General features: G+C 35.0%; 2 protein-coding genes across 5 annotated transcripts; both read right to left on the bottom strand.

The window, feature by feature from the left end:
* Positions 1–2,207: 2,207 nt before the first annotated feature.
* Positions 2,208–9,403, bottom strand: LOC121756811 (lysine--tRNA ligase-like). Of its 4 annotated transcripts, none has more exons than XM_042152206.1 (17): positions 9,279–9,403; positions 7,078–7,149; positions 6,786–6,951; positions 6,606–6,699; positions 6,166–6,251; positions 5,845–5,963; positions 5,708–5,770; positions 5,277–5,402; positions 4,883–5,165; positions 4,710–4,806; positions 4,469–4,625; positions 3,982–4,125; positions 3,806–3,874; positions 3,534–3,677; positions 3,367–3,419; positions 3,234–3,268; positions 2,208–2,395 (listed from the first exon to the last, which is right to left on the bottom strand). In XM_042152206.1, exons 1-17 carry the CDS (start codon positions 9,279–9,281, stop codon positions 2,328–2,330), a joined length of 1,779 nt encoding a protein of 592 aa, XP_042008140.1. In that variant the 5' UTR covers positions 9,282–9,403; the 3' UTR covers positions 2,208–2,327. The 4 variants fall into 4 exon arrangements, with proteins under 4 accessions (XP_042008140.1, XP_042008143.1, XP_042008141.1 ...); XM_042152209.1 differs by having other exon boundaries at positions 2,380–2,395; positions 3,206–3,268; XM_042152207.1 differs by lacking the exon at positions 2,208–2,395 and adding an exon at positions 2,897–3,138.
* Positions 9,404–12,854: 3,451 nt separating this feature from the next.
* Positions 12,855–15,016, bottom strand: LOC121758003 (glycosyltransferase BC10-like). Its single transcript, XM_042153446.1, has 2 exons — positions 14,490–15,016; positions 12,855–13,600 (listed from the first exon to the last, which is right to left on the bottom strand). Exons 1-2 carry the CDS (start codon positions 14,964–14,966, stop codon positions 12,956–12,958), a joined length of 1,122 nt encoding a protein of 373 aa, XP_042009380.1. The 5' UTR covers positions 14,967–15,016; the 3' UTR covers positions 12,855–12,955.
* Between the last annotated feature and the right edge of the window lie 11,721 nt (positions 15,017–26,737).

The following is a 26,737-nucleotide window of genomic DNA, read 5'->3' as shown; positions in this document are numbered from 1 at the left end:
AGGCAACCAAATCAAGTGAGTCCATGTGTTTTGATGCAAATTAAATAGTTTGGCACAAATTCGGTAAGAATTAATTATACTTGTTTTAATTTCAACGTATTAGGCAACCTTAAATATATGATGAATTATTTGGTCAAATATGTTTATACATTTTCATTTCTCCATTCCATGGGGAGGGAAGAAAAAGCTGATGAATTAAAATATATGATTCTATCCGATATTGTGAAATGTTGCAAGGGAGCCCGGTAAGGCCCATATTAGTGTAGTATGAAACATGCGGATAAGCCCGAATAGCCCGTGAATGATTAAATTCATAATTAGTCCCTGCAATATGAGGTTTACTCCTTTCATATCCTTAATGGGTGTTTAGTAGGTTAGATAAGGACATGTTAAATGAGTTATATAAATTATATGGTTGTTTTGTAGATAAAAAAAGGTCCATATTAAGTCATTAAAGCCCATCTCGACCCGGGGAGGCCCGAAGTAAATTAGTTCAAAAGGATTGATTATTTATCAGCCCAAAGAGGTTGAGATAGCATATCCATCAGCCATATATGATATGAAATAGACTAAAATAACCCAGCTCCTTTCTCCCAATTTGACGTGAGGCGTGAGCAAAATCAATCTCCCAATTCTGAAAATTAGGGCTCCTTTCTCCAACAATTTTCAATCTGAATTTGACGAGAATTGTGTGATCAATCGTCTAGTTCCAGAAATTCGGGCGAGCAAGCATCTTCAATTCCAGAAATTAGGCGATTCGAATCGAGAGATGTGGCGACCATGTTGGAAGCCCAACCAAAAGCTGATGCCAAACAAGTGGAGGAGGAGAAATCTCCCTCCCCAGCCAGCAGAATCCGGTGGCAGCTACTGTAATGCTTTATCCATCGATCCGCCGGAATCTGGGAAGAATTCACATTTTCTTCCTCCTCCTCCTCCTCCTCCTCTCTTGTAACACTCCGCTGGATTCCTATTTTTAAAGCACTCTCTTCCTTGATAGATTTCTCCAGCAAGCATCTTCAAGCCCTAATTTTTTGGGTTTGTGAGAAATGGGAAAGAAATTAAACGTATGTGTTAGAGGGACAGATCTGGAATAATATGAATTTTATAGGGTTAGATTAGTCATTTTAGGTTTTTATCTTGATTTTCGTCTTTGTTACCAAACAAGATGACTAAATTAATTATCTTGGATTTAATTTCAATTTTTATCTTAAGCCCATATTAAGTAGTTATCTTTTGCTAATTTAGCCTGCATACCAAACACCCCCTATAAAGTATTAAATATCACGTATCAGGAATTGTTGACAAGAAAAAATCACATTTGAAGTAGGGCTGGCAATTTTCGACACGACACGATAATCCGACACGAATCCGCACGAAATTATTGGGTTGGGGTCAAGTCTTATTAGATCCGTGTCCTTATCGGGTTGACCCATTAAGAACCCGATAATTTCGGGCTGGGTTTGGGTCGGATGCGGGTCGGATACGGGTAACCCATTAAGAAATAATATTATTATTTTTATTATTATTTTAAAAATTATATATTTACTTTAGTTTTTTAATTTCTTATAAATTAGGTTTAAATAGTATAAAATGAATTTTAATTGTGTAAATTAGGTTAAAAATTAAGGTTTTAATCGTGTAATATCAGGTTCGGGTTGTTATCGTGTCGTGTCAACCCATATTATATCGTGTCGATAACGGGTTTGTGTCGGGTGCGGGTCGTGTTCGGATTTGAAGGTAGCAGGTCGGGTTCGTGTTCGGATTTACAGTTTCCTTAACAGGTCGGGTTCAGGTTAGGCCTTATTGGGTTTGGTCATTATCAGGTTGACCCGATAACGACCCAATCCGCCCGATTTGCCAGCCCTAATTTGAAGTGCTTCAAGTAACTATTCTGCTCGTGAGGCCATAAAGAGTATATAAGTTAGATTCATGACTACAATAAAAATTAATATGATCATAGTTAAATAATGAATTAAAATCACAAAAAATATAATGGGTAATAAACAAAAATAATTAGATAAATATCCATATATAAAATTAGGCATTAAATAATATAATAAAAACAAAATTATCCAAAAAAAAAAAAAGAAATAAATATAATATGCTTGTAAAATATTATCAGTCATATTACATTTATTATTTTGTGCTATGTAAGAATGTGAATATGTTTTTTTTAATGCCTAATTTGTGTATATGCCTAATTTATGATTTTTTGATTTAAGTGAACTTGGGGACGATTTATTTAGAATAGAAAAAAGGTAAACGAGAATTTAAATTACAAATATCCCAAAATGGTAAAATGAGACATTATTTTACGGACGGAGGGATTATATCTTGTGTCTTCTTCCGTTCTTCATACTCCCTCGGTCCCAGTTAGGTTGAACTGTATTCCTTTCTGAGATGTACCAACTAAGTTAAGTCATTTCATTTTTTTTGACAAAAAACCAAAACATCCAATCATTCTACTTTATTCCATCAACTAATTTACTCTCTTTTTATTTTTTCTACTTTATTCACCTTTCATGCTCAAAAGTTTTAATCAACTTAATTAGGATAGGGGAGTACTATACAATTTTATCTTCGTAATAGTACTATACGCTTTATTAATGCTTCAATTTTTCCGTGATGGAAATCTAGAAACATTTCATCATGCCATTTAGTAAACACCACAAAGTGAAAAATGTGACCAATATTTTTGGATGGATAAAGTACTAATTAGCAAACGCAATTAAGCTACAGACTTCGTCGCAACAAAATATCATACTCCCTCAATTCATAAAAAAAGTCTCATCTTTAGAAAACACGAGTTTTAATGAGAAAATTGGTAAAAAAAAAGTGTGTAAAATAAGAGAAATAAAAAGAAAAAGTAGGTAAAGTTAGACCTAATACGACCATCTTTAACGAAGGGTGTTTGATTTAAATAAAATAAAAATTCATGAAACTTCAATAGTATGAACTATGAACTTAACAAATAACAAAGCCAAATAAGTGACAAAAGTCGAATATAAATTAAATAAATCTGGTAACGATATAGTAAGTAGTATTATGAAGTTCAATTAACCCAAAACTCATAATCGTTATTTTCCTTCATTGGCACGAGAAATCTTTACGACACCGTTGCTTTCTTTTCAAATTCTGCTAAAGAAAAGCACAGGGCAAAACCAAGTAGCAATTATTTAAAGGTGAGAGACAACACTACACTTACCAAAAAAACGACTTATTCGATTGCATACCTTGAGCGAGAGGTCCATCCTGAGTTTTCTTGTTGCTGGCAAAGGACAAACCACAAATTCAACTGTAAATTTTACATATTTGCGAAACCTTATTGAGATAATTTCATCATAATTATCTAGTTTTTGTTTGTACCTTTCTTTGTTCAGGTCCTCCAGGGGTTTCATTGCGGGGAAAAGCAAAACTTCCTACACGCACATACACTACTGAGTACGAAAATTCCAAAACCGTTTGCTATGAAGAGCATTCTTGCCAGTTGAAGCAACACAGAAAGTAGATGAAATATATAAAATGTTGACTACCTTTATATTCTGTGAGTCGGTTAACAGCATTGCAAATCGATCAATCCCCAAACCCCAACCGCCAGTTGGAGGCAATCCATATTCAAGTGCCGTACAGAAAGTCTCATCCAAAGCCATTGCTTCATCATCACCAGATTGTCGGTCCTGGTTTCAATACAAGGCATCGTTAGCACATACCTCTTACTTTTGATCCAAGTTCTAAGTACCATGTAAGGCGGCAAAGTCATATTTTAAAATCTCATAGATATGATTCTTCGCTATCAAGCCAATACCTTGAGTTGGTCAGCAAAACGTTGGCGTTGCACGACAGGATCATTTAACTCCGTGTACGCATTACAGACCTGTAAGGTTCCAAAACATAGGTTCAATAGATGAGACAGAAAGAAAGAAATAATGGAAACACACAAAAATAGAGTGGAAAAATACAAGGGTATTCAGAGTCACGTACTTCATGCTTGTTGATGAACAACTCAAATCTCTCAGTTAAGCCTGGTTTCGACCTATGCCACTTTGCCAGTGGACTCATAATCTCAGGGTGGTTGATGATGAAAGCAGGGTTTACACAAGTCTCCTCAAGAAAATGGCCAACAAGCTGCATTTATAATATAAAAAGGTGAGAGAGAGAGAGAGAGAGAGATAAAATCATGGAGATGAAAACACAAGCATAAAAAGTGACAGGAGTAATCAAAATAAATAAGTAACCACTGTTAAATTGTATACGTTCAGGATTTGATTACATGTAACTCAATTTTGCAGATAATAGTAAAATGAAGATAGCTATCTTACTTTGTCTAATAATCTAAAATAAATAGTGACAGGAGTGACAGGAGTAATCAAAATAAATAAGTAACCACTGTTAAATTGTATACGTTCAGGATTTGATTACAGGTAACTCAATTTTGCAGATAATAGTAAAATGAAGATAGCTATCTTACTTTGTCTAATAATCTAGTAGTTGTTTGAGGAGGTGGGCATTTAATTTCAAATTTTGCACATGCATCGACCAGGTATTTATTGGTTTCCTCACTGGAAAGGTCTTTAGGTATGTTTAATTTTGCTATCTTCTCCAATTCATCTATCATATCAATCCTCCTGTAGAATAAAAGGACATACAATCATTTATTTGACGTTAAAATACAAGTATAAGCATAACTAATAAATTCACAAGTTCAGGACCTGAAAGGAGGAGTGAAGTCGATCTCAATAGGATCTTGATCCAGTCCATTGGCATGATATTTAATTATGTAGCCACCAGTAAGTTCCTTCACCATACCTACCAGCACAGATTTTTCTTAAAAAACGAGCACAAATTTTTATTGTAGTTAGTTTAGAACAAAGATTCCACTTACCACTGAGCATATCTTCAGTTAGTCTCATCAGGTCATTGTAGTCAGCAAAAGCCATGTAGAACTCACAAGTAGTAAACTCAGGATTGTGAGTAAGGTCAATCCCCTCATTTCTGAACTGCTTCCCAATTTCATATACACGGTCTAAGCCACCAACAACAAGTTCCTTCAGATATAATTCTGGGGCAATCCGCATGAAAAGTTTCAAATTTAGGTCATTGTGATGTGTTACAAAAGGCCGTGCAGCAGCTCCCCCAGCTATCATATTCATCATGGGTGTCTCAACCTTTAACAAAGAAAATTAAGCATGCAGAATAAAAAATCTGAAAGCAATATATAGATAGGCTAGAGGGAAGTATTAGAATGCTTTACATAATAATGTTCAACAGACAAATACCTCCAGAAAATCTCGTTCATCCAGAAAATGCCTTATGTATGAGATAATTTTTGATCTCGTTCTGAATATTTCTCGAACCTCCATGTTCAGCATCAAATCCAAATAGCGCTGCCTATACCGTGTTTCCTACAATGAAATTTTGTGTTTAGCATCCTTGAAAAGGTTTAAGGTATATAGAAATTATATATCTTCAAGCGCAATTCCAAAATAACATGGAAAAATATATGGCTTCAAGCAATTATTGACAAATATATGGCTTGACAGTTTACAAATCACATATACAGCAAATAAGCAGCTTCAGAATCCATGGTAGGACATGCAGATCAATGGGCGGGTATGCAGGAAAACATTTTGGCATTGTTTGTGGTAGCAATTAAGACCATCACAAGTGTTTCATATACTTAACATATCTACTGACAGTTGTATTTTACCTGATCCTTCAAGATATAAGACTCAGGATTTCTCCCGGTTCCAGGAATCCAAACATCAGTTGTCTGTCCAAAAAATTTTTCATCATTAATAACCACAACAGTGTCAGTATAAATCACGAAAGAAGAACCAAAATCACCTTGGTGTTCTCTGCGCCTCCACCAGGAGTAACTTTTTGGCGTGGCATCATGTGGAGGCAGTGGGAAAGCACTATAAATGTTTTCGGAAAGATACTAAGCTCGCCCCTTTTGCTTTTACCTAAAAAAGAACAAGCAACCATAAGAGGAGTTTTTGAAGATGCAATACAAATATATATGGAACAAAGAAAAATTATAATCATAAACAAGTTTACATATCAAGAAAATCCTAATCATGATTGATGGGAATTGCAGAGTACGATTTCAATTTTTTATTAACATTACCATATACTCCATAGTTCTCAAAGATAAACGTTACAAACCTGGGAACCCAACGATCCCTACAATATCTCCACGTTTCACAGAAGAATGAAACCTAGTAAACTCTTCCCCTTCCAACTCTGATGTCCTACAATTAACATCCATAAAAAAATCCATGGTGAAGACGACAACAAATTGCACATAAATGGTTAGTTAGTTCATGAAAATTTCCATGGTGAGTTGGTGACAGCTGGAATCAAGTAAAGGCTCATCTTAACAATGAACTACCAATAAGTTTCGAAAATCTGATATTCAGGTAGGATGATAAAACAATTTGGTAAAAGAACTAACTTTTTTCTGAACCAAAGTCCTATTATATCTGGAATACTCAAAATTAAAAGAAAATACGCTACTTTTAAAAACTGGTACACATACAAGGAACCCTCAAGTCTCAACTGTACAATGTATCAACACGTAACTTGAAGTTGAACTACGAAAATACCTTTCGTCTGTCATAACTTGAACTTTAGCACCTCCGCCGTGCAAATCATAAAAGAAAAGTTTTGATGATGATGATCGTTTGTTCATAATCCTACCTATTGAAAGGAGTATCTCAAATGTTAGAAAGGAAGTAGGTTAATGCTGACCCAAAAATGCAATCCATATATTCGAAATCCATTACCAGCTATTCTCACTTCAACATCTTCCAGATGTTCCCCACTGCTTAAATTTTCATATTTCTTTACATATTCAGGAATAGACAATTGAGCTTCAAACTTGTGAGGATATGGGTTGCTGCCAGCTTCCTTTTGAGCTGCAAGAGCTCTAAGCCTATTTTCAAAGTATTGCTGCATATAAAATATATCATCTGAGAACAGCTAAAGTCCCTTCATAACTTTAATAAACATAACAATACCAAGAAACGAAAGAAAATCTCAAGATTACTAATGCAAGAATCAAGATGGAGAACATACTGTTGGATCCATGCCCTCATCTTCTGCTGCAGCAGCAGTTTTTTTTGCATGACCTTTTGGCTTGGCAGATGCCTGAAACGAATACCACCACCATCACATAAGATCATGAAAAACTTAAAACATCACACACCTTCTTCTCCACAAAATAGTCAATAAGCATATAGATGACAGCAGCCACAAACAAACAATCAAACAACTATAATCCAAATAAAATACATGAATAAAAATAAGAATTACCTGATCATGATGATATACATATACCCCTTTCTGGGACTAAAACAGTTTAAGGAGGTAATAACATGTAATTCTGTTTCAAAGGCTGATGGGAAAATAGCGATTCCATACAGGTGCAAAATACTAAATCATACTCCCTCCGTCCCATAAAAATAGACTAGTTTTGCTATTTTAGTAGTATGTCCCATAAAAATAGACATTTCTATTCTGGTAACTTTTCTCTCTCTAATGAGGTGGGCCCATTCTCAACTAACAATACTTCAATAACTTTTTCTTTCTATCTCTCCTCTTTTACTAATTGTGCATTAAAACCAGCCTCATTCCAAAGTGCTATTTTTATTGGACGAAGGTAGGGTTTAAGTATATAAAATAAAGGAAAATCTAAAATATTGCATTTTAGCCATTTGCATTTCTATAGGAACTCAGAAAGTCAATCTTATGGGCTCTAACTAACTTCTTGTAACAAGTATCAAAATTAAATGAATAAAGCAAATGTTTAAGAGCAATTACTTGAACCGATATTTTTCTTCAAACCCATTTCGGCTGCAAATACAGAAAGCCTGTTTGCAGCATCCATAGCCATTGCCATAAATGCTAACACTCAATTTTTAAAAAATCCCCTTATGATAACAAATCAGTCTAGTCCAGTGATGTTAGGGTCGCGGGGCGCACCGGGTCGATGAGGTGAAAATTTGGGTCGCGGGTCGATGAGTCGACGCGGTCGAGAGACCCAAGAATCTAGGCTTATTTTTTTGCCTTTTAATATTAAATCAAATAATATATTGCTCTAATGTTTATAATATATCAAATAATATAAATGTAGATGTAATTCATGTGAATAGAGATAAAGTGGAAAATAGAAATTATCAAAAATATCAAAACAATTCATAAGTCATAACACAAAATAAATAATTGAAACCATTGTCTTAAAATATCAAAAGAAAGGAATATATGAAGGGTGGCAGCAAAAGATCTTTGAACCGAATTCTAAAGTGTAGAAAGTAGGTTTGAAAAGTTTGATGTGGTGCATGCATATATATAGAGAATTGAGATTGAGAAAGTCAGAAAACGTGTGATATATTTGAGAAAATAAGAGAGAGCAGATTTTTAGATAAGTTTTACTTTTATATTATGTTTATTTTAGTAAAAACAAATCAGCATCGAATGGAAAGATTTACATAAAAAGAATTAGGGATTTATCTTAAAACATGACTGCGCAGCATGTGTTTGGGCGACCCAGCCGACACACTCGACCCGGGCGACCCAGGCGACCCAGCGGCGACCCTGTATCTCGATCAACCCACCCATGTTGGGGCGGTGATGGTCTCGACCCAGGCGACCCGGGCGACCCGAGCGACCCGAGCGACATTTTGACAACACTGGTCTAGTCAAGCTCCCAAAACTCCCTCTACCAAGAAAGCAACTCTTCGTCCCTTTATCTATCCGCCTCAAAAATGACTTCCCTCTTGGTGCCAAAGATACTTATTTACAATCGCTGATTAGAGGCCAGGGTGAGCTCAGCTGTCAGCCTATATTCGAATTATGTTAGGGGTTCTTTCGCTTTTGCCAGATCTAAAGAGAAACTATCGCCGCAGCCATCTGGTTCACCAGTACTACCAAAACGTCTCATGCCTAAGTTGTAATGTTACTACCAAAACGTCTCATTACAGAATCTATAGCGTTTCCAAATAAAAAAAGGACATAGAGCTTGCAAATTCATCAGAGTCAATAAGCTGAGCAAATTAGCCGTACATAAAGTCAGAAGTCTAACCGATGATTCAACTGATAATAACAAAGTTATTTGTTCTATAAATGATGGCATAATTTTGTTTAACCGATGCTAGCCGAGTGAGATTCCGACAGTTCATTCACAAATCATTTTCTCAATGTAAACTTTAAAGTTGAAAATTCAATAAGAGAAAAGCAAACAAAAATTCACAAACAATCAAAGGAAAGAGAGGGATTACCATGTTGATTGTTGGGGTGAAATGGATGACTGCTGATGAAAAGGTTGACGCACTCTTCGCACCCCTAATTTATCTGTCAATGAATGAGACTGAACTTGCTAAAACCCTAGCACTTGAAATTCAAGCTATATGAGGAAGTGAATTAAGCTAGGGCTTTTGTTTATTTTTAAGATTGGGTCGAGTTTGGGCCTTGCCCAACTACCAAATTGTTTAAGATTGGACCAGACGTGACCTGACTGGACTAGGCCGGGCCTGTTGTCATAATGCTAGAGATTAAGTTGTTCAAACCAAAAAAGTTGTGCGGCGAAGCTTGTTTGAGTTGTTTCTAATCCGCGACCTCTACGTATTTACTCATCCGTCCATGAAATGTTATCCAATTTTACTATTTTAGTCTGTCTGTAAAAAAGTTGTCCATTTTGTTTTGTTTTTTTTTTTAGTTTTTGGCAAATGGACCCTATTTTTCACAACTCTTTACACCCACATTCTATTATAAAGTACATATTAAATGTGGGACCCTTATTCCAGTAACTTTTTCTACTCACTTTTCTTCACATTTCTTAAAATCTATGCCGAGTCAAACTTGGGCAATATTGCACGGACGAAGGGAGTAGTAATTTAGAGTAAACTTCACAAATCCATGAAAAAGATGGAGCATGCAACTTTTAGATCTTTACAAGTATCTCTAATTATACTCCATTCATTTCAGAGTAGTGGAGTTATTTTGTCATTTTAGTGCGTTCCATAGTAGTGGAGTCATTTCTCCTTTTTAGTAAAAGTCAACACACTTCATCTCACTTATTTTAACTCATCTTACTTTGTTCTCTCTTCATCTCTTTACCTTTTTCGTTTCATACTTTATTCTTCCTTTACTTAACTCACTTAACACAATTTTTCTTAAATCGTGTGTGCCGAAAAGAAACACTTCCACTACTATGGAACGGAGGGCGTATATATTAAACTCAAACTCATTTTTAAGTGTAAATATCATATTAAATAGTAATTTTTAATCCAATTATTTTGACTAAACTCTAATTTAAAAGAACATTCGCAATCCATTTAGTTTTATATACAAATAGTTTGCAAAGTGATTTGAATTTATTTAATTTAAATCTAAAAATAGTAGTAATTTTTTCCTCGAAAACCCAAAATAGGATGAGTTTTGGACTATTAGAGCATCTTCAATCAAAAACTCAAATCCATTTTCGTGTAAATGTTACATCAAATATGATTTTACTCCAACCGTTTACACTAAACTCAAATTGAAAAGAATGTTCTCTATATTATGCTTTTTTTACTCACAAAATTTGAAAAACTGGGTTTGAGTTTAGTGTATACCTAAAGATAGATATTTTTTTTCCAAAAACGAAAAATGAGATTGGTTTTGAAGTACTATTGGAGATAAGACCATCTCCAAGGGTATACCAAAACCTAAAAGTTTTTCAAATTTTGTGAGTAAAAAGGGCATAATATAGAGAATATTCTTTTAAGTTTGAGTTTAGTGTAAATGGTTGGAGTAAAATCATATTTGATGTGACATTTACACTAAAATGAGTTTGAGTTTAGTGTAAATGGCTCCAATGTTACAAATAAACCTAAAATGGGATAGATAATCAATAGTACCCCAAAGCCAATCCTATTTTGGTTTTTTGGGAAAAAAATACCTATCTTTTAGTTTACATTAAACCCAAATCTAAAAATTTTCCAAACTTTGTGAGTAAAAAAACATAATATAGAAAATATTCTTTTAAGTTTGAGTTTAGTGTAAATGGTTGGAGTAAAATCATATTTGACGTGATATTTTTACTAAAATGTGTTTGATTATAGCGTAAATGGTTGGGGATGCTCTATTTATCTATTTCAGTTTAAGTTTTAGTGTATCCTTATAAATAGTGTGAGAGCTATTTGTCTATTTTATAAAGTACCATGAAAAATGGTAAGTAGGGGGAAAAAATCATATTTTGAGATCTAAACAATAAAAATAACCTATGTAACGCCTCTTGTGACTATTTTGCCCATGAGAATATGAAAGATATATAAATCTTTTTCTATCTATCGTTATTAATTTCTGACATAGCCATTATTCATGTATTAGTATAGTACTAATATACTACATCAATTATCTTCATGATTGTATTCGTATTTTTATTTTTCGTAAAATACACAAACATGCAATAGCATATGAAGAAGTAGTTTTCTCTATCTTCCTCACTTTTTGATGTAAACATATACTTTTATTAATTCCATTCATTACACAAAATTTAACTTTGTTCTACATTTTTTAATTTGGTATTTTTGTAAAGCTTTTATATTATATTCCTTCACGGGATCAATAATTGTCCATAAAAATACGAACTGTTTGCTCATATTTCATATAGTGTTTTACGCATTATATTTATTGTAGCAAATTCAAAAAGAATTTTATATGACTAGTGATGTCAGGAACAAAGCCAATTACATTTTTTGATTGGAACATTTATTATATGGTCACGAAGATGTCTAAAACTATTTAGAATTCTAATAATCTATATTTATATAAAATTTAAATTGTGAAATTGTAATTCAATTTCAAACTAAATATTTTTGGATTTGAAATTGAAGGCTTTAATTCCAATTTTGCATACTCATGATATTGATTTTATTTTCGTATTATTAAATGTTCATGCACGGATGCACCTACGGGCTACGGTTACAGACAAAATAATGCAACTAATTATGCTACAAGCCTATAAGTATAGTCATTCTATTTCCTCATATATGAAGAAAAATATTCAATGTATTCTTAAAAGTAAAACTACACATAAGTGTACTCACCAAAAATATGAGTATGCAATAATACAAATTATACTTTTACAAATTAATATACTCCCTCCGTCCTGAGTAGGAGTGCTATTTAGTTATAACACGAATTTTAAGAAATGTAAAGAAAAATGAGTTGAATAAATTAGCGGAATGTGAGCCTCACTTATATATATATAACAAAATGTGATTGGAATAAATTGGTGGAATGTGAAGCCTACTTATCATTTATGTTAAAAGTAAAATATGACTTTTATTATGTGACGGACGGAAATGACAAAACATGACTCTTATTGTGGAACAGGAGTACATATACTATAATTATATAATTGTGAAAGCGACTTAAACATAAAAATAAAAAAATAACTATTTACGAAGAATGGTAGTAAGAATTATTAAAATACTTCCACCTGTAAAATATGCTTTCCAAATCTAACTTTCTTTACTTAGTGAGCAAGATAATAATAATTAAATCACCAGCAAGCTTTTTAAGTCATGACCAGCCATGTCTGTTTCATTTTCCAAGTAAACATTCTTGTTTATTGCGTGTACATTCTGCAATGAATGATGCTACTCTCTACACCTCATATAATAACCTTTTAATTCGACATTAATTTAATTGATTTTGAACAGGTAAGTTCGACTGTTTTGCTCCAAATCAAGCTCTGTTTACATAGGTGATCTGAACTATATTTAAAATCAAATTTGTTTCCAAATAACTGTTTTATTTTTATAATTTTGAACAAAAATGGTTTCACTTTCATTACTTGTGCAATAGTATGATAATTGATTTCGAAAAATGGGTATAATATAATTAAAGAATATACATCAAAGAATGACATCCTAGCAAAGAATCTATATATAAATATGTTTGCACAAATCTAGTTGTCAAAATGCATAACACTTGGTGCGAACCTCAACAGCCTATCTAAAGCGTTTAGAGTGAATTTTCTTGCAAACAAAAAGCAAATGTTCGTCTTGGCTCCGTTGTACTCGCAGCTGCTCCCGCTCCTCATCTTTTCCAAGAACTCTTTCGTGATATCCGTCCTAATAAACTTCGAGGGGTGGGGTCCGCCCCTCGACCAGTCAACCCAAGTCAATGTCCGGTTCGCGTTCCTCTCTCCAAATTTCATGCTCACGAACGTCGGCAGGTAGTGCTCGTCCGCGTAGCACGAGCCGCTGCAGTAATTTTGGAAAACTGGAAAATACGTCTTGTCTGAAATGATTTCCATGGCCAAATTTCGATCGATCTGGAACCACTGGGACCCCTTCCGCCACTTGTCTAGGGTGATGGTGGGGCCCATCTCTTGGCTGTATCTGCCGCGGCCCACAGGCCCCGGCAGATCATAAGATTCGACGAAGTTGTGGGAAGACTCCATTAGATGGGAATATATAGTGGAGAAGTTGTAGAGAGGAATGCAAGACTCTGAGAGGAGGACAAAGTATTGGTTTGAGAAATCAAGAAGTGCATTTGCTAGTAATCTTCTCTCTGCTTCGACCATGTTTACATTCCCCCATTGTACCTCCTAAATTCATTTTTAAAAAAAATAAAGTCAGTAAATCACCCACGGTATTTTACAAATTTTAGGGATTCTTGAATTGTGCATTTGATAATGCACAATTTAAGCTCACCCCAAATGTAGAACATGACATAAAACATTATTTAACATCATAGGCCATAGGTGCTTATGCATTGCATTAAATCACACATGGGCTGGAGGCATAGCCTAATCATAATTTCTTAAAAATAAACTGTAACATTTAATAATTATTCGAATGGTGTTCATAATTAAATACACCTAACTTACTATGTAATTTCAGCAATTCCAGTATATACAACATATATATTTCAAATTTGAATCCTAGACTATAGTCTCAAACAAGACGCGTTAGGTTGAATATGTGATCTGGCATGATGAATGCAGTGATTGGGGTAACATCTAATTTCACATTACAATTCTTCCACATTTTACACGTAGAAATTGCTTCTACGTGTTAAATATACTACATAAACCGACCCATAAATTAGAAAGTTCATTAAAATCTACCCCCCAAAAAAATTTGCCACATCTTTCCTCAATTTATTAAGAATTTGAATACAAAATCTCACTAACCAAATATTGAATGTGTCTGGACCACTGCGCTTAACAAAAAGGGCAATTTTGAGATGAATCTTTTACCTAACACATTTGCTACATTCACAATCAGGAATTATCAGAAGCATATTAATACAATTCCTATAACTATTAGCAGTTGAGGAAATAAAAAAAATGAAGCCAACACAATATTAACAGTATGGGTGTGAATATGTTTAGGGATAATAATGAATTAATTAATGAATAAGGCCAAAATTCATAATTTATATTATCCCGTCCTTAAAATTATTTGCCAAAAAAGGAAATGATTTGAACTGACCTTACCGGCAATTCTCCGGCCATAAAACACGGAGCCCTCGGGCTCCGATCCGTTGAACGACGGATCGGAGTGGACGTAAATGGAGTAAAGCCCTTGGCTCCCCTTGAAGAATCGGTCCCACAGCGGCGCCAGCACCACCGGCCCTTTCGTCAAGAACATGAAGGCGATCTTCGGCACGCGCTTGAACGGAAACTCTTGGATTTTCGGCGCCATCGAGGCCTTCCACAGCAGCTCCTCATCCCTCATTCCGTGCATCAAGCTTGGCGGAGGCGGCGGCGGGGGCGACGACGGCTGCTCGGTGATGATGGAGAATTGGCCGTTGGTGACTTGGAGATTGAAGGAGAAGCTTTTGAAGTGGAAGCAGATGATGATGCCGAATGTGAGGCCGGAGATGAAGAAGAAGAGGTGCGCGAGGAGGTTCGCCATTGGGGATGGGAAGCTCGCTCGCTTCACCGCAGCCGATAACGGGTTCTTCATAGCGGCGGCGGTGGAGAAATCGAGAAGGAATGAATATTGTGATGAAAACAAAGATACATGGATTTTTAGACAAGTCTTATATATATAGAAGAGTTGGGGAAAGAAGAAAATTCTAAGGCTTAGCTGGTCAAAGAAGTTGGACACTGATTTATTATATTTTTCCCTATTGTAAATAACTTTTCACACATTTTATTTTTTTATTGTTTTCTTATTTCTCTTTCGAATTTGCTGTAAATGTTTGGGATCGGAACAAGGCTAATTAAACATTCGAAACATTTGCCGATTCTCAACAATTTAATGTCGTCGTATTAGTTGAAGTGACAAATTATTTATACATTGACCATTGAAGCTAGCTATGTTGACATTTTAAAGAGAATTAACAATGATATGAAAATCAAATGAACAAAGATTTCGTGTATTTTGAGGAATGGTTTTTAACTTATGTGAATTAGAATTTAATGAAAATTCATGCATTTAAAACAAATTGCTCTTTTTCATGAGTTTTGTTGAATAGAAAAAAGAAGCTCCTAATAAAAGTGCATATGTAAATGCTAAAACTCTCCACCAATATCTTAATATATTATAAAAACCGTTGAACTAATATGTCACACATCGTGTTGTTTAAAATAGTTTCATAATGAGTAGAAAAAAGGATCGCATGTCATATGCATGGTCATGAATATTAGAAAGATTTTGCAATATATTATTTTAATTAGTGTTCTAATAGTGCAAGATTTCCAAGCTTGCTAATATGATATAAATATTAATAAACGACACCAAGTCACCAACTGTCGGTTGTAGTGTGAAATTATTCCAAAGTATCTGATAAGAAAAGCAAACTTTGGATTAGAGAAGAAGTCTGTGTGGCCAATGAGAGTAGTATTACTTAGCACTTAGCACACTCAGTGAAATATGTTATTAATACTCGAATGTCCTTTTATTTGTTTATATACTGTAATAATGGAGTGCTCATTTCAGTTGGAAGAAGCTCGGCTAGAAAGGAGTTCGGTAAGCTCGGCTTACCGAGCTGGAACTAGCCTGGAACTAGCCGAGAAGAAGAAGGCAGAAGTCGGTAAGCTCAGCGGTAAGAAGCTCGGTAAGGAAGCTCGGTAAGGAAGCTCGGCGTTGAGCTGGAATGAGCCGAGAAGGAAGAGTTCGGTTGTAAGCCGAGAAGGAGTTCGGTCTTGAGCCGAGGAAGGAGTTCGGTCTTGAGCCGAGGAAGGAGTTCGGTCTTGAACCGAGAAGGAAGAAGCAACCTAGCCGAACTAGCCGTTGGAGCAGCAGTTAGTTAGCTGAGATGTAGCGGTTATTCTTCTTGCTTTCTTGATTCTTCTTGTAGTTAGTTAGTAGCAGTTGCTACTTGATTGTAGAGCTTTAAATAGCTCACCGTGTATGTAGTTTAGAGTAGAGTTTAATCAATAAAGAGTTTTCCAGTTTTCTCTCCAAGATTATCATCTTCAATACTCAAAGTGTGAGTGTGTGTGTTTTCTGCGTTGTGTGATCTCATACAACAGTGAGTGTGTGTGTGATCTTATTGAGTGTGTGAAAGCCTTGTGTGTGCGAATCCTAACAAGTGGCGCCGTCTGTGGGAAGGGATATTGAAGCTGATTTGCAGAGGATCAAACGGTTTCAGAGATGGCAGCAAGGCTTGATGCAGAAAAGTTCACAGGCAAGAATGATTATGGCCTGTGGAAGATGAAGATGAAGGCGGTTTTAATTCAACAAGGCTTGGCGGCAGTTCTTGCAAAACCAGAGGAGAAAGGAAAGGCTCCAGTGCTTGATGAAAAAGCTCAGGCAAAGATGGAGGAGATGCAGCTCAAGGCACATTCTGCAGTGATTCTGTGCCTTGGAGATAAGGTCTTGAGGGAAGTTCAAGAAGCCAAGACTGCGGTGGAGATCTTGGACAAGTTAGATGAAGTTTACTTGGCCAAATCCTTGGCTAACCGGCTGTATCTCAAGAAGAGGCTGTATGCCTATAGTTTTTCTGGAGATAGGTCCATCATTGAGCAGCTAGAGGAGTTCAACAAGATCATTGATGACCTGGGATCTGTTGATGTCAAGATCTCAGATGAGGATAAGGCCATTCTCACATTGAATGCCTTGCCTAGCTCGTATGACCAGCTAAGTGATGCAATTATCTATGGAAGAGATAAACCTATCACCTATGCAGAAGTCTATTCAGCCTTGATGGCCAAAGAACTCCAGAAGACAGCCAACAGAGGCTCTGCAAGCTCCAATGTTCAAGCTGCAGAGGCCTTGAATGTGAAGAAGTTCAAGAAGCAGAACTTCAAGAAGAAGTTTGAGGGCCCTAAACCCTCAAGTTCTGATGCTCAGAAGGAAACCAGAGCTTGCTATTGGTGCAAGAAACCTGGACATTTGAAGAAAGATTGTCATGCATGGAAGAGAAAGATGGCCTCTGAGGGACACAATCAATCTGATTGTGTGGAGAGTGCTGATCCCCCGGCTCAACTCATGAATATCAGTGATAGTGGGGTCAGTCATAGGTGGATAATGGACTCGGGGTGCAGCTTCCATATGTGCCCCAATAGAAGCTGGTTTCATGATCTTCAAGAAGCATCGGGTACGGTTGTTCTTGGTAATAATCACATTTGTCAGATCAAAGGAATAGGGAAGGTAAAGCTAAGCCTACAAGATGGCTCTATAAAGATCCTAACTGGGGTGAGGTATATTCCAGAAGTAAAGAGGAACCTCATCTCATTGGGAATGCTGGAGCAGAAAGGGTTCACCATATTGATGAGTCAAGGAAAATTGTTTGTGAAATCTGGAGATGCAGTGATGATGGAGGCTGACAGAGAGCATATTCTCTATTATCTGAAGGCTAAGGCTGTTGATGGAGAAAGCAATGCAGTGTCAGATGATTCCATAATGCTATGGCACAAGAGATTGGGCCACCCAGCTGAAGGAAGCTTGAAAGAACTCATCAAGAAGGGTCTGATCTCTGGAGATTTCAACAAGATGGACCCCTGTGAGCAGTGTATACTTGGAAAGGCTAAGAAGGCACCCTATCCTACAGGTATTCACTCTTCTACAGCCCCTTTAGACTACATACATAGTGATCTTTGGGGGCCTTCACCGGTGTGTTCAATTGGTGGAGGAAAGTATTATCTAGCTATCATTGATGACTATACAAGGAAGTTGTGGGTATATATTCTTAAAGAAAAATCTGAAACACTCACAAAGTTCAAGATATGGTGTAAGGAGGTTGAGCTAGAGAAGGGTAGAAGTGTTAAATGCTTAAGGACAGACAATGGCCTAGAGTTCTTGTCTGCTGAGTTTGATCTGTTTTGTAAAGAGAAGGGTATGAAGAGGCACCGGACTGTTCCTGGTAATCCTCAGCAAAATGGTGTTGTGGAGAGGATGAATAGGACAATCCTAGAGAGGGTGAGGTGCCTACTTCTTGGGTCTGGTTTGAGCAGCAGATTCTGGGGTGAGGCTGTGTATACAGCAGCCTATCTCATCAATAAATGCCCATCTACTGCCCTGAAATCTGAAACTCCTGATTACATGTGGTATGGAGCTCATAGTGACTACTCAAAATACAAGGTGTTTGGGTGTGTAGCCTATGCTCATGCTAGGCAAAGTAAGCTTGAAGCTAGGGCTCTGAAATGTATCTTGCTGGGGTATCAGAGGGGTGTTAAGGGGTATAGGCTCTGGTGTATTGAGCCCGGTAAGCAGAAGGTCTTGGTGAGTAGGGATGTGGTGTTCTTGGAGGATCAGATGCCATACCTGAAAGATAAGCTGGACTCCAGTGAAGATGAGGGTGATTTCTTCAAGGTGGAGCCTGTGGGGGTTGGCCTAGGAGCAGGTGGAGTTATTGACTCAGGGAGTGAGTCTGATTCAGATAAAGAAGAGGCTCCAACTCAGGGCAACCAGGCTGGTGAGTCTATATCAGACTCTATCAGAGACTATCAGCTTGCAAGGGACAGAGTTAGAAGAGAAACAAGGCCACCAACAAAGTTCTCTGATGTTGTATATTATGCTCTGTGTGCAGCTGAAAGTATTGATGGTGCAGATCCACTCACATATAAAGAAGCTATGCAGAGCAAAGATAGAGAAAGATGGATTGAAGCCATGAATGAGGAAATAGAGTCTTTACTCAAGAACAAAACATGGATTTTGGTGGACAAATCCAAGCTGAATACAGATGGAAAGGAGAGGAAGCTGATCAGTTGCAAGTGGTTGTTTAAAAAGAAGGTAGAAACCACTGATAAAGACAGAATCAGGTTCAAGGCAAGGCTGGTGGCTAGAGGCTTTACACAGCAGGAGGGAATCGATTTCAATGAAGTGTTTGCACCTGTTGTGAAGCACACTTCGATTAGGATTCTATTGGCTGTGGTGAATCAGCTTGACTGGGAGCTACAACAGCTTGATGTAAAGACAGCCTTCCTAAATGGAGATCTAGAGGAAACTATCTTCATGGAACAACCAGAGGGCTATGTGAAGATTGGAGAAGAAGGCAAGGTGTGCCTGTTACAGAAAAGTCTTTATGGACTTAAGCAAAGTCCTAGACAGTGGAATAAGAAGTTTGATGCACAGATGAAGAAGATTGGCTTCTCCAAGTCAGAATATGATGATTGCATTTACATCAAGAAGGCAGGCAAGACTCCCATTGCCTACCTATTACTCTATGTGGATGATATGCTACTTGCAGGGCCTTCTATGACAGAAATTCAGAAAGTTAAACAAGATCTGAAGTCAAGCTTTGAAATGAAGGATCTAGGAGAGTCAAGGAAGATCCTAGGCATACATATTCAGAGAGATAGAGGCTGCAAGAAGCTGTGGATGCTGCAAACTGACTATATTGAGAAAGTTTTGCAGAGATTCAAAATGGAAAATGCAAAAGCTGCATCAACTCCTCTGTCCCAGAGTTTTAAGCTATCAAAGGAACAAGCCCCTAAAACTAAGCAAGAGGCTGATGAGATGAAGGCTATCCCTTATGCTAGTGTTGTTGGGAGTATCATGTACACTATGATTTGTACAAGACCAGATCTTGCTCATGCTATCTCAGTGACTAGCAGATACATGGCAGACCCGGGGAAGGAGCATTGGAATGCTCTTAAGTGGATATTGAGGTACATGAAGTCAACTAAGGACTGGGGGATTGTGTTCAATGGCTGGGAAGGTGAATCGGAGGAGGTTGTGCAGGGCTATTGTGATGCAGACTATGCTGCAAACCTGGACAACAGAAAGTCCCAAACAGGTTATCTTTTCACCATGTTTGGAACTGTAATCAGCTGGAAGTCAGGGTTGCAAAGTGTTGTTGCTCTCTCAACAACAGAATCAGAGTATATAGCTCTCACTGCAGCTGTACAGGAGAGTTTTTGGATTCAGGGAGTAATTTCTGACTTTGGTTTTGACCAAAAGACAATGGTGATTCATTGTGACAGCAGCTCAGCTATGTGCTTGGCTAAACATCCAGGTTTTCATGAAAGGAGCAAGCACATAGACATAAAGTTGCATTTCATTAGAGATGAGATTGAAAAGGGGAGAGTGAAGGTAATTAAGATTAACACCTTGCACAATCCGGCTGACATGCTAACAAAGTCTCTAGGTAGAGACAAGTTTGATCATTGCAAGAAATTGATCAATGTTTGTGCAAGAACTGAGATGAGCCCTCAGGTGGAGAATTGTAATAATGGAGTGCTCATTTCAGTTGGAAGAAGCTCGGCTAGAAAGGAGTTCGGTAAGCTCGGCTTACCGAGCTGGAACTAGCCTGGAACTAGCCGAGAAGAAGAAGGCAGAAGTCGGTAAGCTCAGCGGTAAGAAGCTCGGTAAGGAAGCTCGGTAAGGAAGCTCGGCGTTGAGCTGGAATGAGCCGAGAAGGAAGAGTTCGGTTGTAAGCCGAGAAGGAGTTCGGTCTTGAGCCGAGGAAGGAGTTCGGTCTTGAGCCGAGGAAGGAGTTCGGTCTTGAACCGAGAAGGAAGAAGCAACCTAGCCGAACTAGCCGTTGGAGCAGCAGTTAGTTAGCTGAGATGTAGCGGTTATTCTTCTTGCTTTCTTGATTCTTCTTGTAGTTAGTTAGTAGCAGTTGCTACTTGATTGTAGAGCTTTAAATAGCTCACCGTGTATGTAGTTTAGAGTAGAGTTTAATCAATAAAGAGTTTTCCAGTTTTCTCTCCAAGATTATCATCTTCAATACTCAAAGTGTGAGTGTGTGTGTTTTCTGCGTTGTGTGATCTCATACAACAGTGAGTGTGTGTGTGATCTTATTGAGTGTGTGAAAGCCTTGTGTGTGCGAATCCTAACATATACATTACCATAAAAATATCAATTTATTTGTCATTTCTACTATATATTGTCCACTATTTTCTACACTAACAATATACTATACTAGTATAGTTAATTTTTATTAAAACTATCACTAAACTCAAGTAAAATGTAAAGTTTTAGTTAAAGGGAAAAGGACGAAAGGGGGTTTCTTTGTTGTTGGATTTTTGAACTCTCCAATGTCAAAAACTTAGGAGTTTTCACAACTCGCAGCCTATAAAAGTAAATTATTAAAATACGTCCTAAAAAGACACAAAGTTTGCGATGATTATTTCCTCTAATTATTTACATATTTTTAAAGAAAATCAAATGAAAAATCGAAGAAAGTCTAAATAATTTTCCATCTTAAATTTATCTATACTATCAAATAAAACCTAATGCCTAAACCGATTTAAGAGAATTTTTTAAAAGTCAAATAAGCACGATTGGAAATTGGTTGAATTTTAGAAAAGTCATATAGATGGTCCATGACGGTGAAGATGTGTTGATGTTGATGACCAAAAATACCACCATATTCATTACCAATTCGTTACTCGTTAGCACTTTCTAGGAATGGGCTCCATTATCAAATAAACATAATCAACTTATTCTTACTTTCATAGCCAAAATGCAAAATCAAAATAAAGAGTTTATTGTAAAATCACGCAGAGTTTCATTATTAGTTTGTCCTTAGTTTATAATAGACAATTCAAAATTTTGAAATCCGCAGACAACATCCGTGTTTATAAAAGTTTGAATTTTCTACAATAGACTAAAACAAATTTATAATAAACTCCGTATTATTTTATGATGATTTTAGTGTTTTGGTTATGTGTTTTGCATAAAACTAGTTTTACATATGATATAATAATACTATGCTTGTCTTATAGTACTATTATTTAATATTGCAAAATGAGACAAACATGATTAATATATATCCGTAATCAGACTGAATGTGAAAACAATAAATTACCATATCATATTTTGCTGAGGAGATAGATTTAAGGAGAGGAAGGCGGCTTAGTAGTATACAAGCCAAACTAGGCCATGGCCACCGAAATTTTGATTTTTTTCAAGAGTATTTTAGTGATATTTATTGTTAATTATGAACTGCTAAAATATTATTATTAAATTAATTTAATTTGAAAATTATAAATTGAACTTTTCCTATGATAAAAATAATTAAATCCCTTGTAAATATATTAATTATTTCCGAAGTTTGGTGTCGAATTAATGTTATTATATTCTTGTTAAAGTTAAATGAATTGATAAAATTTTAAAATCTGGCTTAGTCCAACTATAGCTTGTGAATCAGTTTTCGTGAGTATGATATAAAATCCAAATGTATTGTTATACAATTTTCGATAGTAGTTTTCTAATGGCATATATATGTAATGCTGGATTCTGATTATAAAAAATTAATTTAAAATTTTGTTGTCATGAAAGGAAAACATGACATCTTAAATGACATATGAACAGAGTATTAATGTTAAATCACATACCTAATTAACTCAGTGAGAAATATTTCTAAAATTGATTCATATTTGCATATAAAAACTTTAACTTAATGAGAAACTATGTAAAATAATTTCTAGATATACGGTAGGTAAATCGGGAAAATAAATAAAACTTAGCTAAATCGGGAACCATTGATGTCAAATAAAAAACCTAACTACTAAACTGTAGCTTATTTGAGTTTGTAATTATGGTATGTTATTTGAGTTTGTAATTATGGAATGTTATTTGAGTTTGTAATTATGGTATGATAATTGCAATCTTATCCATCATAGAAATTTTACCCTACGAATCAATCAAGCAAATTATTAGGTATATACATAAATCCTCCGATCCATAGACTTGAATTGAGAATGTGAGGTTTCCTATTAGTATTTAGCTACCATTAAATTGGTTGTGAGATAATAAGAGACCTGACATCTAATTCTATTATTAACAATAACCATGGCTACTAGACCTACCACAATTTAATTGAATCATGTGTAGATGGGAGATAAAACTCAAATGATTGCAAATTAAATATACATGATAAGAAGTTATTTGACATTTTCAAACCTAACTGAGATTTTGTTGGTGCAATATATTGGTTGTCGACAAAAATCTTCATTCAATTTCTGCAATTATATTTTGGAATGGGCTTGTTTTTACATGTTTATAGATTGGGCCCAATCCTCTTTGTATAGTGTGCTACAGGCCTTACAGTAGTTGTATATAGCAATTCATAGTACTATATAAGTGCTGACAAATCTCCTTGTTTGATGCATGTTTTGTATGGTTTGTTTCGATTTATATATTTAGTTTAATTTTAATTTATTTAAAAATGTTATTTAAAATTTTAATTTCACCAAATTCATAAAATCAAAGCTCGATTTAATCGTTTTCTCAGTAGTTTCAAATAAATTAATAAAATAACAAATCAAGCTTTGATTTTTATGAATTTTGTGAAACTAAAATTTTCAATAACATTTTTAATATATTTGAATCAAACAAAATATAAAAATTAAAACGAACAACGTTAAACGTGCGTCAAACGGGAGTGATGCTCACATAAGAAGCTCACCTAGTAAAGGCATAGGAGAGGCATTTGCTCCACCTCATATTTTGTAGTCCATGTATATATTACCAATTGTAAAATTTATTTCTTTTAATTTTTCACTAAATGCCCCTCCTCAAATTCTTAAATTTTCTTCATAGATAAATTTGCCCCCCCTCCTTAATTCCTGACTCCGCCCCTACTCACATAAGGTATGTAGCATATAATTGCTATATAAGCATATATAAATAGGGTTGCGTTAGTTTGCTAACTAATTTACAGTAATAACTAATAACTTTTAATTCGGTGTATTAAAATTATGAACACAAAGACATAATTATATCAATACAACATGTAAATTTAAATATCAGCACAAAGACATAAGTTTATCAACATAAAAATATTAATAAATTTATGTTTTTGTGTTAATATTTTTAACATACAAAATTGATATTAGTTAATATTTGATCACACTGTACAAATATTTATCATACTTACACTAGCATTTGCAACAGTAATACGTTGCCTTATTTATTTACTCAAGAATCAATGTAGTTAGCACAGTCGTGATATTGGTATTATACGTATATATCCTAAAATAGAATATTGCTACCTGCGTCCCATATTAACTGTCACATTTACTTTTCTGCACTCGTTTTATAAAAATAATTTTAAATATTTAAAGTCGAAAAATAGTAAAATAAGAGAAAGAATAAGATAGAGAAGAGTCTTCTTTATATTATTCTCTCTCTTACTTTACTATTTCTCCACTTTAACTATTTATTATCATTTAAGAGAAAGAATAAGATAGAGAAGAGTCTTCTTTATATTATTCTCTCTCTTACTTTACTATTTCTCCACTTTAACTATTTATTATCATTTTTACAAAACGGATGCAGAAAAGTAAATGTGACAGTTAAAGTGAGGCGGAGCGGAGGTAGTACTATATAACTCTTTCATCTTTTTCTGCAGTTTATTTATGCCAATATGGATTTGTGTTTGTCATTGAAATAACAATGTGAATTTCTCTAGGCTTGATAAAAATAGGCAATTTGAGAAATCTATTTTATATCATCGTGCTTCTTGAATATTACCCCATTTATCTCATAAAAGTATGCACTCTTTCCTTTTTAGTTCTATCCCATAAGAAAATACACATTTTTTAAAGCTAATGAAAACTCCTTTTATGTTAGTTGAAAGTTGAATGGTGGTCGTGTCCAAAACGACCATTGGAGAACTTGAAAGATGAATTCACAGAGAAAGTATCCTATGCAGTATTCTATTTGTCCCATCGCAAGTTATCAGCTTTCTATTTTGGGTTGTAGCAAGTGATTGATTATTTTTTTGCAAAAAATTACATGTTTTTCTCTCTTCATCTCTTCTACATCTCTCATACATTATTTTCTCCACTTACGTCAATAAATATTATTTTTTAAACATCGGCATTTTAATTTTGTAACCAACAAAAAAAAGAAGACAAACATTTCGTTATTGTCGACCTAGCAAAAAAACAGTGAATCGAAAATCACGAAGTGGGCGAAGATCTGGCAATGACGTATGAGGTCTTGTAGGTTGGTATCTGTCGCTGCTTTTTTTGAATCAAGTTAATTACATGGAATTTCCTCTTCTCTCCATCTTCTTCAACTCAAAATCACTCCAAAAACACCATGAATTTTCTAAGTTGGTGAAATTAGAGCCCAGAACAAATGCGTGAATCAACATAAAGTTGGAGATATAAATGTGAATCCAAAGGAGATGAGGCTGTTATACATAGGAACCAAATATGTGAGAAACTAAATAATGAATATTTCATAACTAAAGAAAAAGAATTCCGTAAACCCTTCCTAATTGTACAACGACTTAATTTATAATTCACTCTTCTCTTAGTAACTGTATAAAGATGGTGAATTGAGCAATTTTGAAAAGAATTCAATGGAAGCTGTCTACACTTTCTTTATATGAAAGAACATGTATATATTTATAGACTTTATTTTAATTTAAAATTGATAGAATTAGAGAAAATAGGAAGTAATTTAATGCAAATATGAGCGCATTTGAATTAACAGTTTAAATGTTTAAAACGTATCCCAATTTACTGTCTAGATAGTAGTATTATTTTAATCTAGACCACTATTACTATTACATCATATACCTAACTCGTAATATTTATTTTCTTATCACATCAAATATCCTTAAAATTAACACATATTTACACAAAAACTTCAAACTTTAAAAGGCCTAACCAGGTTTTCGGGCTAAAAGCCCAATGCTTTAGGGCCAAGAAGCTCGCCTAGTTTTTCTTTCTTTTTTTTTTTAATTTTTTTTACATTTAGTTAATTATATATTTTCTGTTAAAAAAACTTTTATTATAATATTTGAAATTCATGTAATGATAAATGGTGTTATATTAGTTTTAAAAAAATTTATTGAGCTGCATATTGCAGGATACTAGTGAAAAGAAATCATCCTTTCCTTGATTCATGGGTTGTGTTTTTGACATGATTGTTGTCAGATTGACTTTTTTTTTTGCACTCTTTTTGAAAAAATTGTAATAAATAGTTAGATTGTAATAAAAGCGAGAATAATGTAGATAAGTATTTATTGCAATTTTTTAAAAACGAGTGCAATAAAGAAGTCAATCAAATATCTTGAGATGGAGGACAAATCACCTAATGTCTAAAAAAGGAAAACCGGGCGGAAAATTTCAAACTCATTCATATAACTATGAATATAATGATTACAAGATAAAATACAAATAAAATATACTCCCTCCGTTCCAAGATATTAGAAGTCATATCTATTTATGGTAAAAATCTACTTTATTACCAACTCCACTTACACCACTAAATAACACCTCCTAAATTCTTGTGCCAAAAGAAATGAGTCTAATATATTGGGACAGTGGGAGTACCAAACAAAAATCCAATCCAAATTTATAACTGAGAGATGGTACATT

Source organism: Salvia splendens, chromosome 12, assembly GCF_004379255.2.
Source record: "Salvia splendens isolate huo1 chromosome 12, SspV2, whole genome shotgun sequence".
In the NCBI taxonomy this organism is placed as follows: Eukaryota; Viridiplantae; Streptophyta; class Magnoliopsida; order Lamiales; family Lamiaceae; genus Salvia; species Salvia splendens.
This window is presented reverse-complemented; position numbering and strand designations above follow the sequence as displayed.

Bases quoted from the DNA above. Each gene is read 5' to 3' on its own strand.
- LOC121756811 (XM_042152206.1), bottom strand. The intron at 5,166-5,276 runs GTATTTGTCTGT...TCTTTGTTAAAG, and splicing joins ATGAACGAGATTTTCTGGAG to GTTGAGACACCCATGATGAA. The intron at 2,396-3,233 runs GTATGCAATCGA...GGTACATCTCAG, and splicing joins GGATGGACCTCTCGCTCAAG to AAAGGAATACAGTTCAACCT.
- LOC121758003 (XM_042153446.1), bottom strand. From the start codon at position 14,966: ATGAAGAACCCGTTATCGGCTGCGGTGAAGCGAGCGAGCTTCCCATCC. The intron at 13,601-14,489 runs GTCAGTTCAAAT...AAATGAATTTAG, and splicing joins GCCGGAGAATTGCCGGTAAG to GAGGTACAATGGGGGAATGT.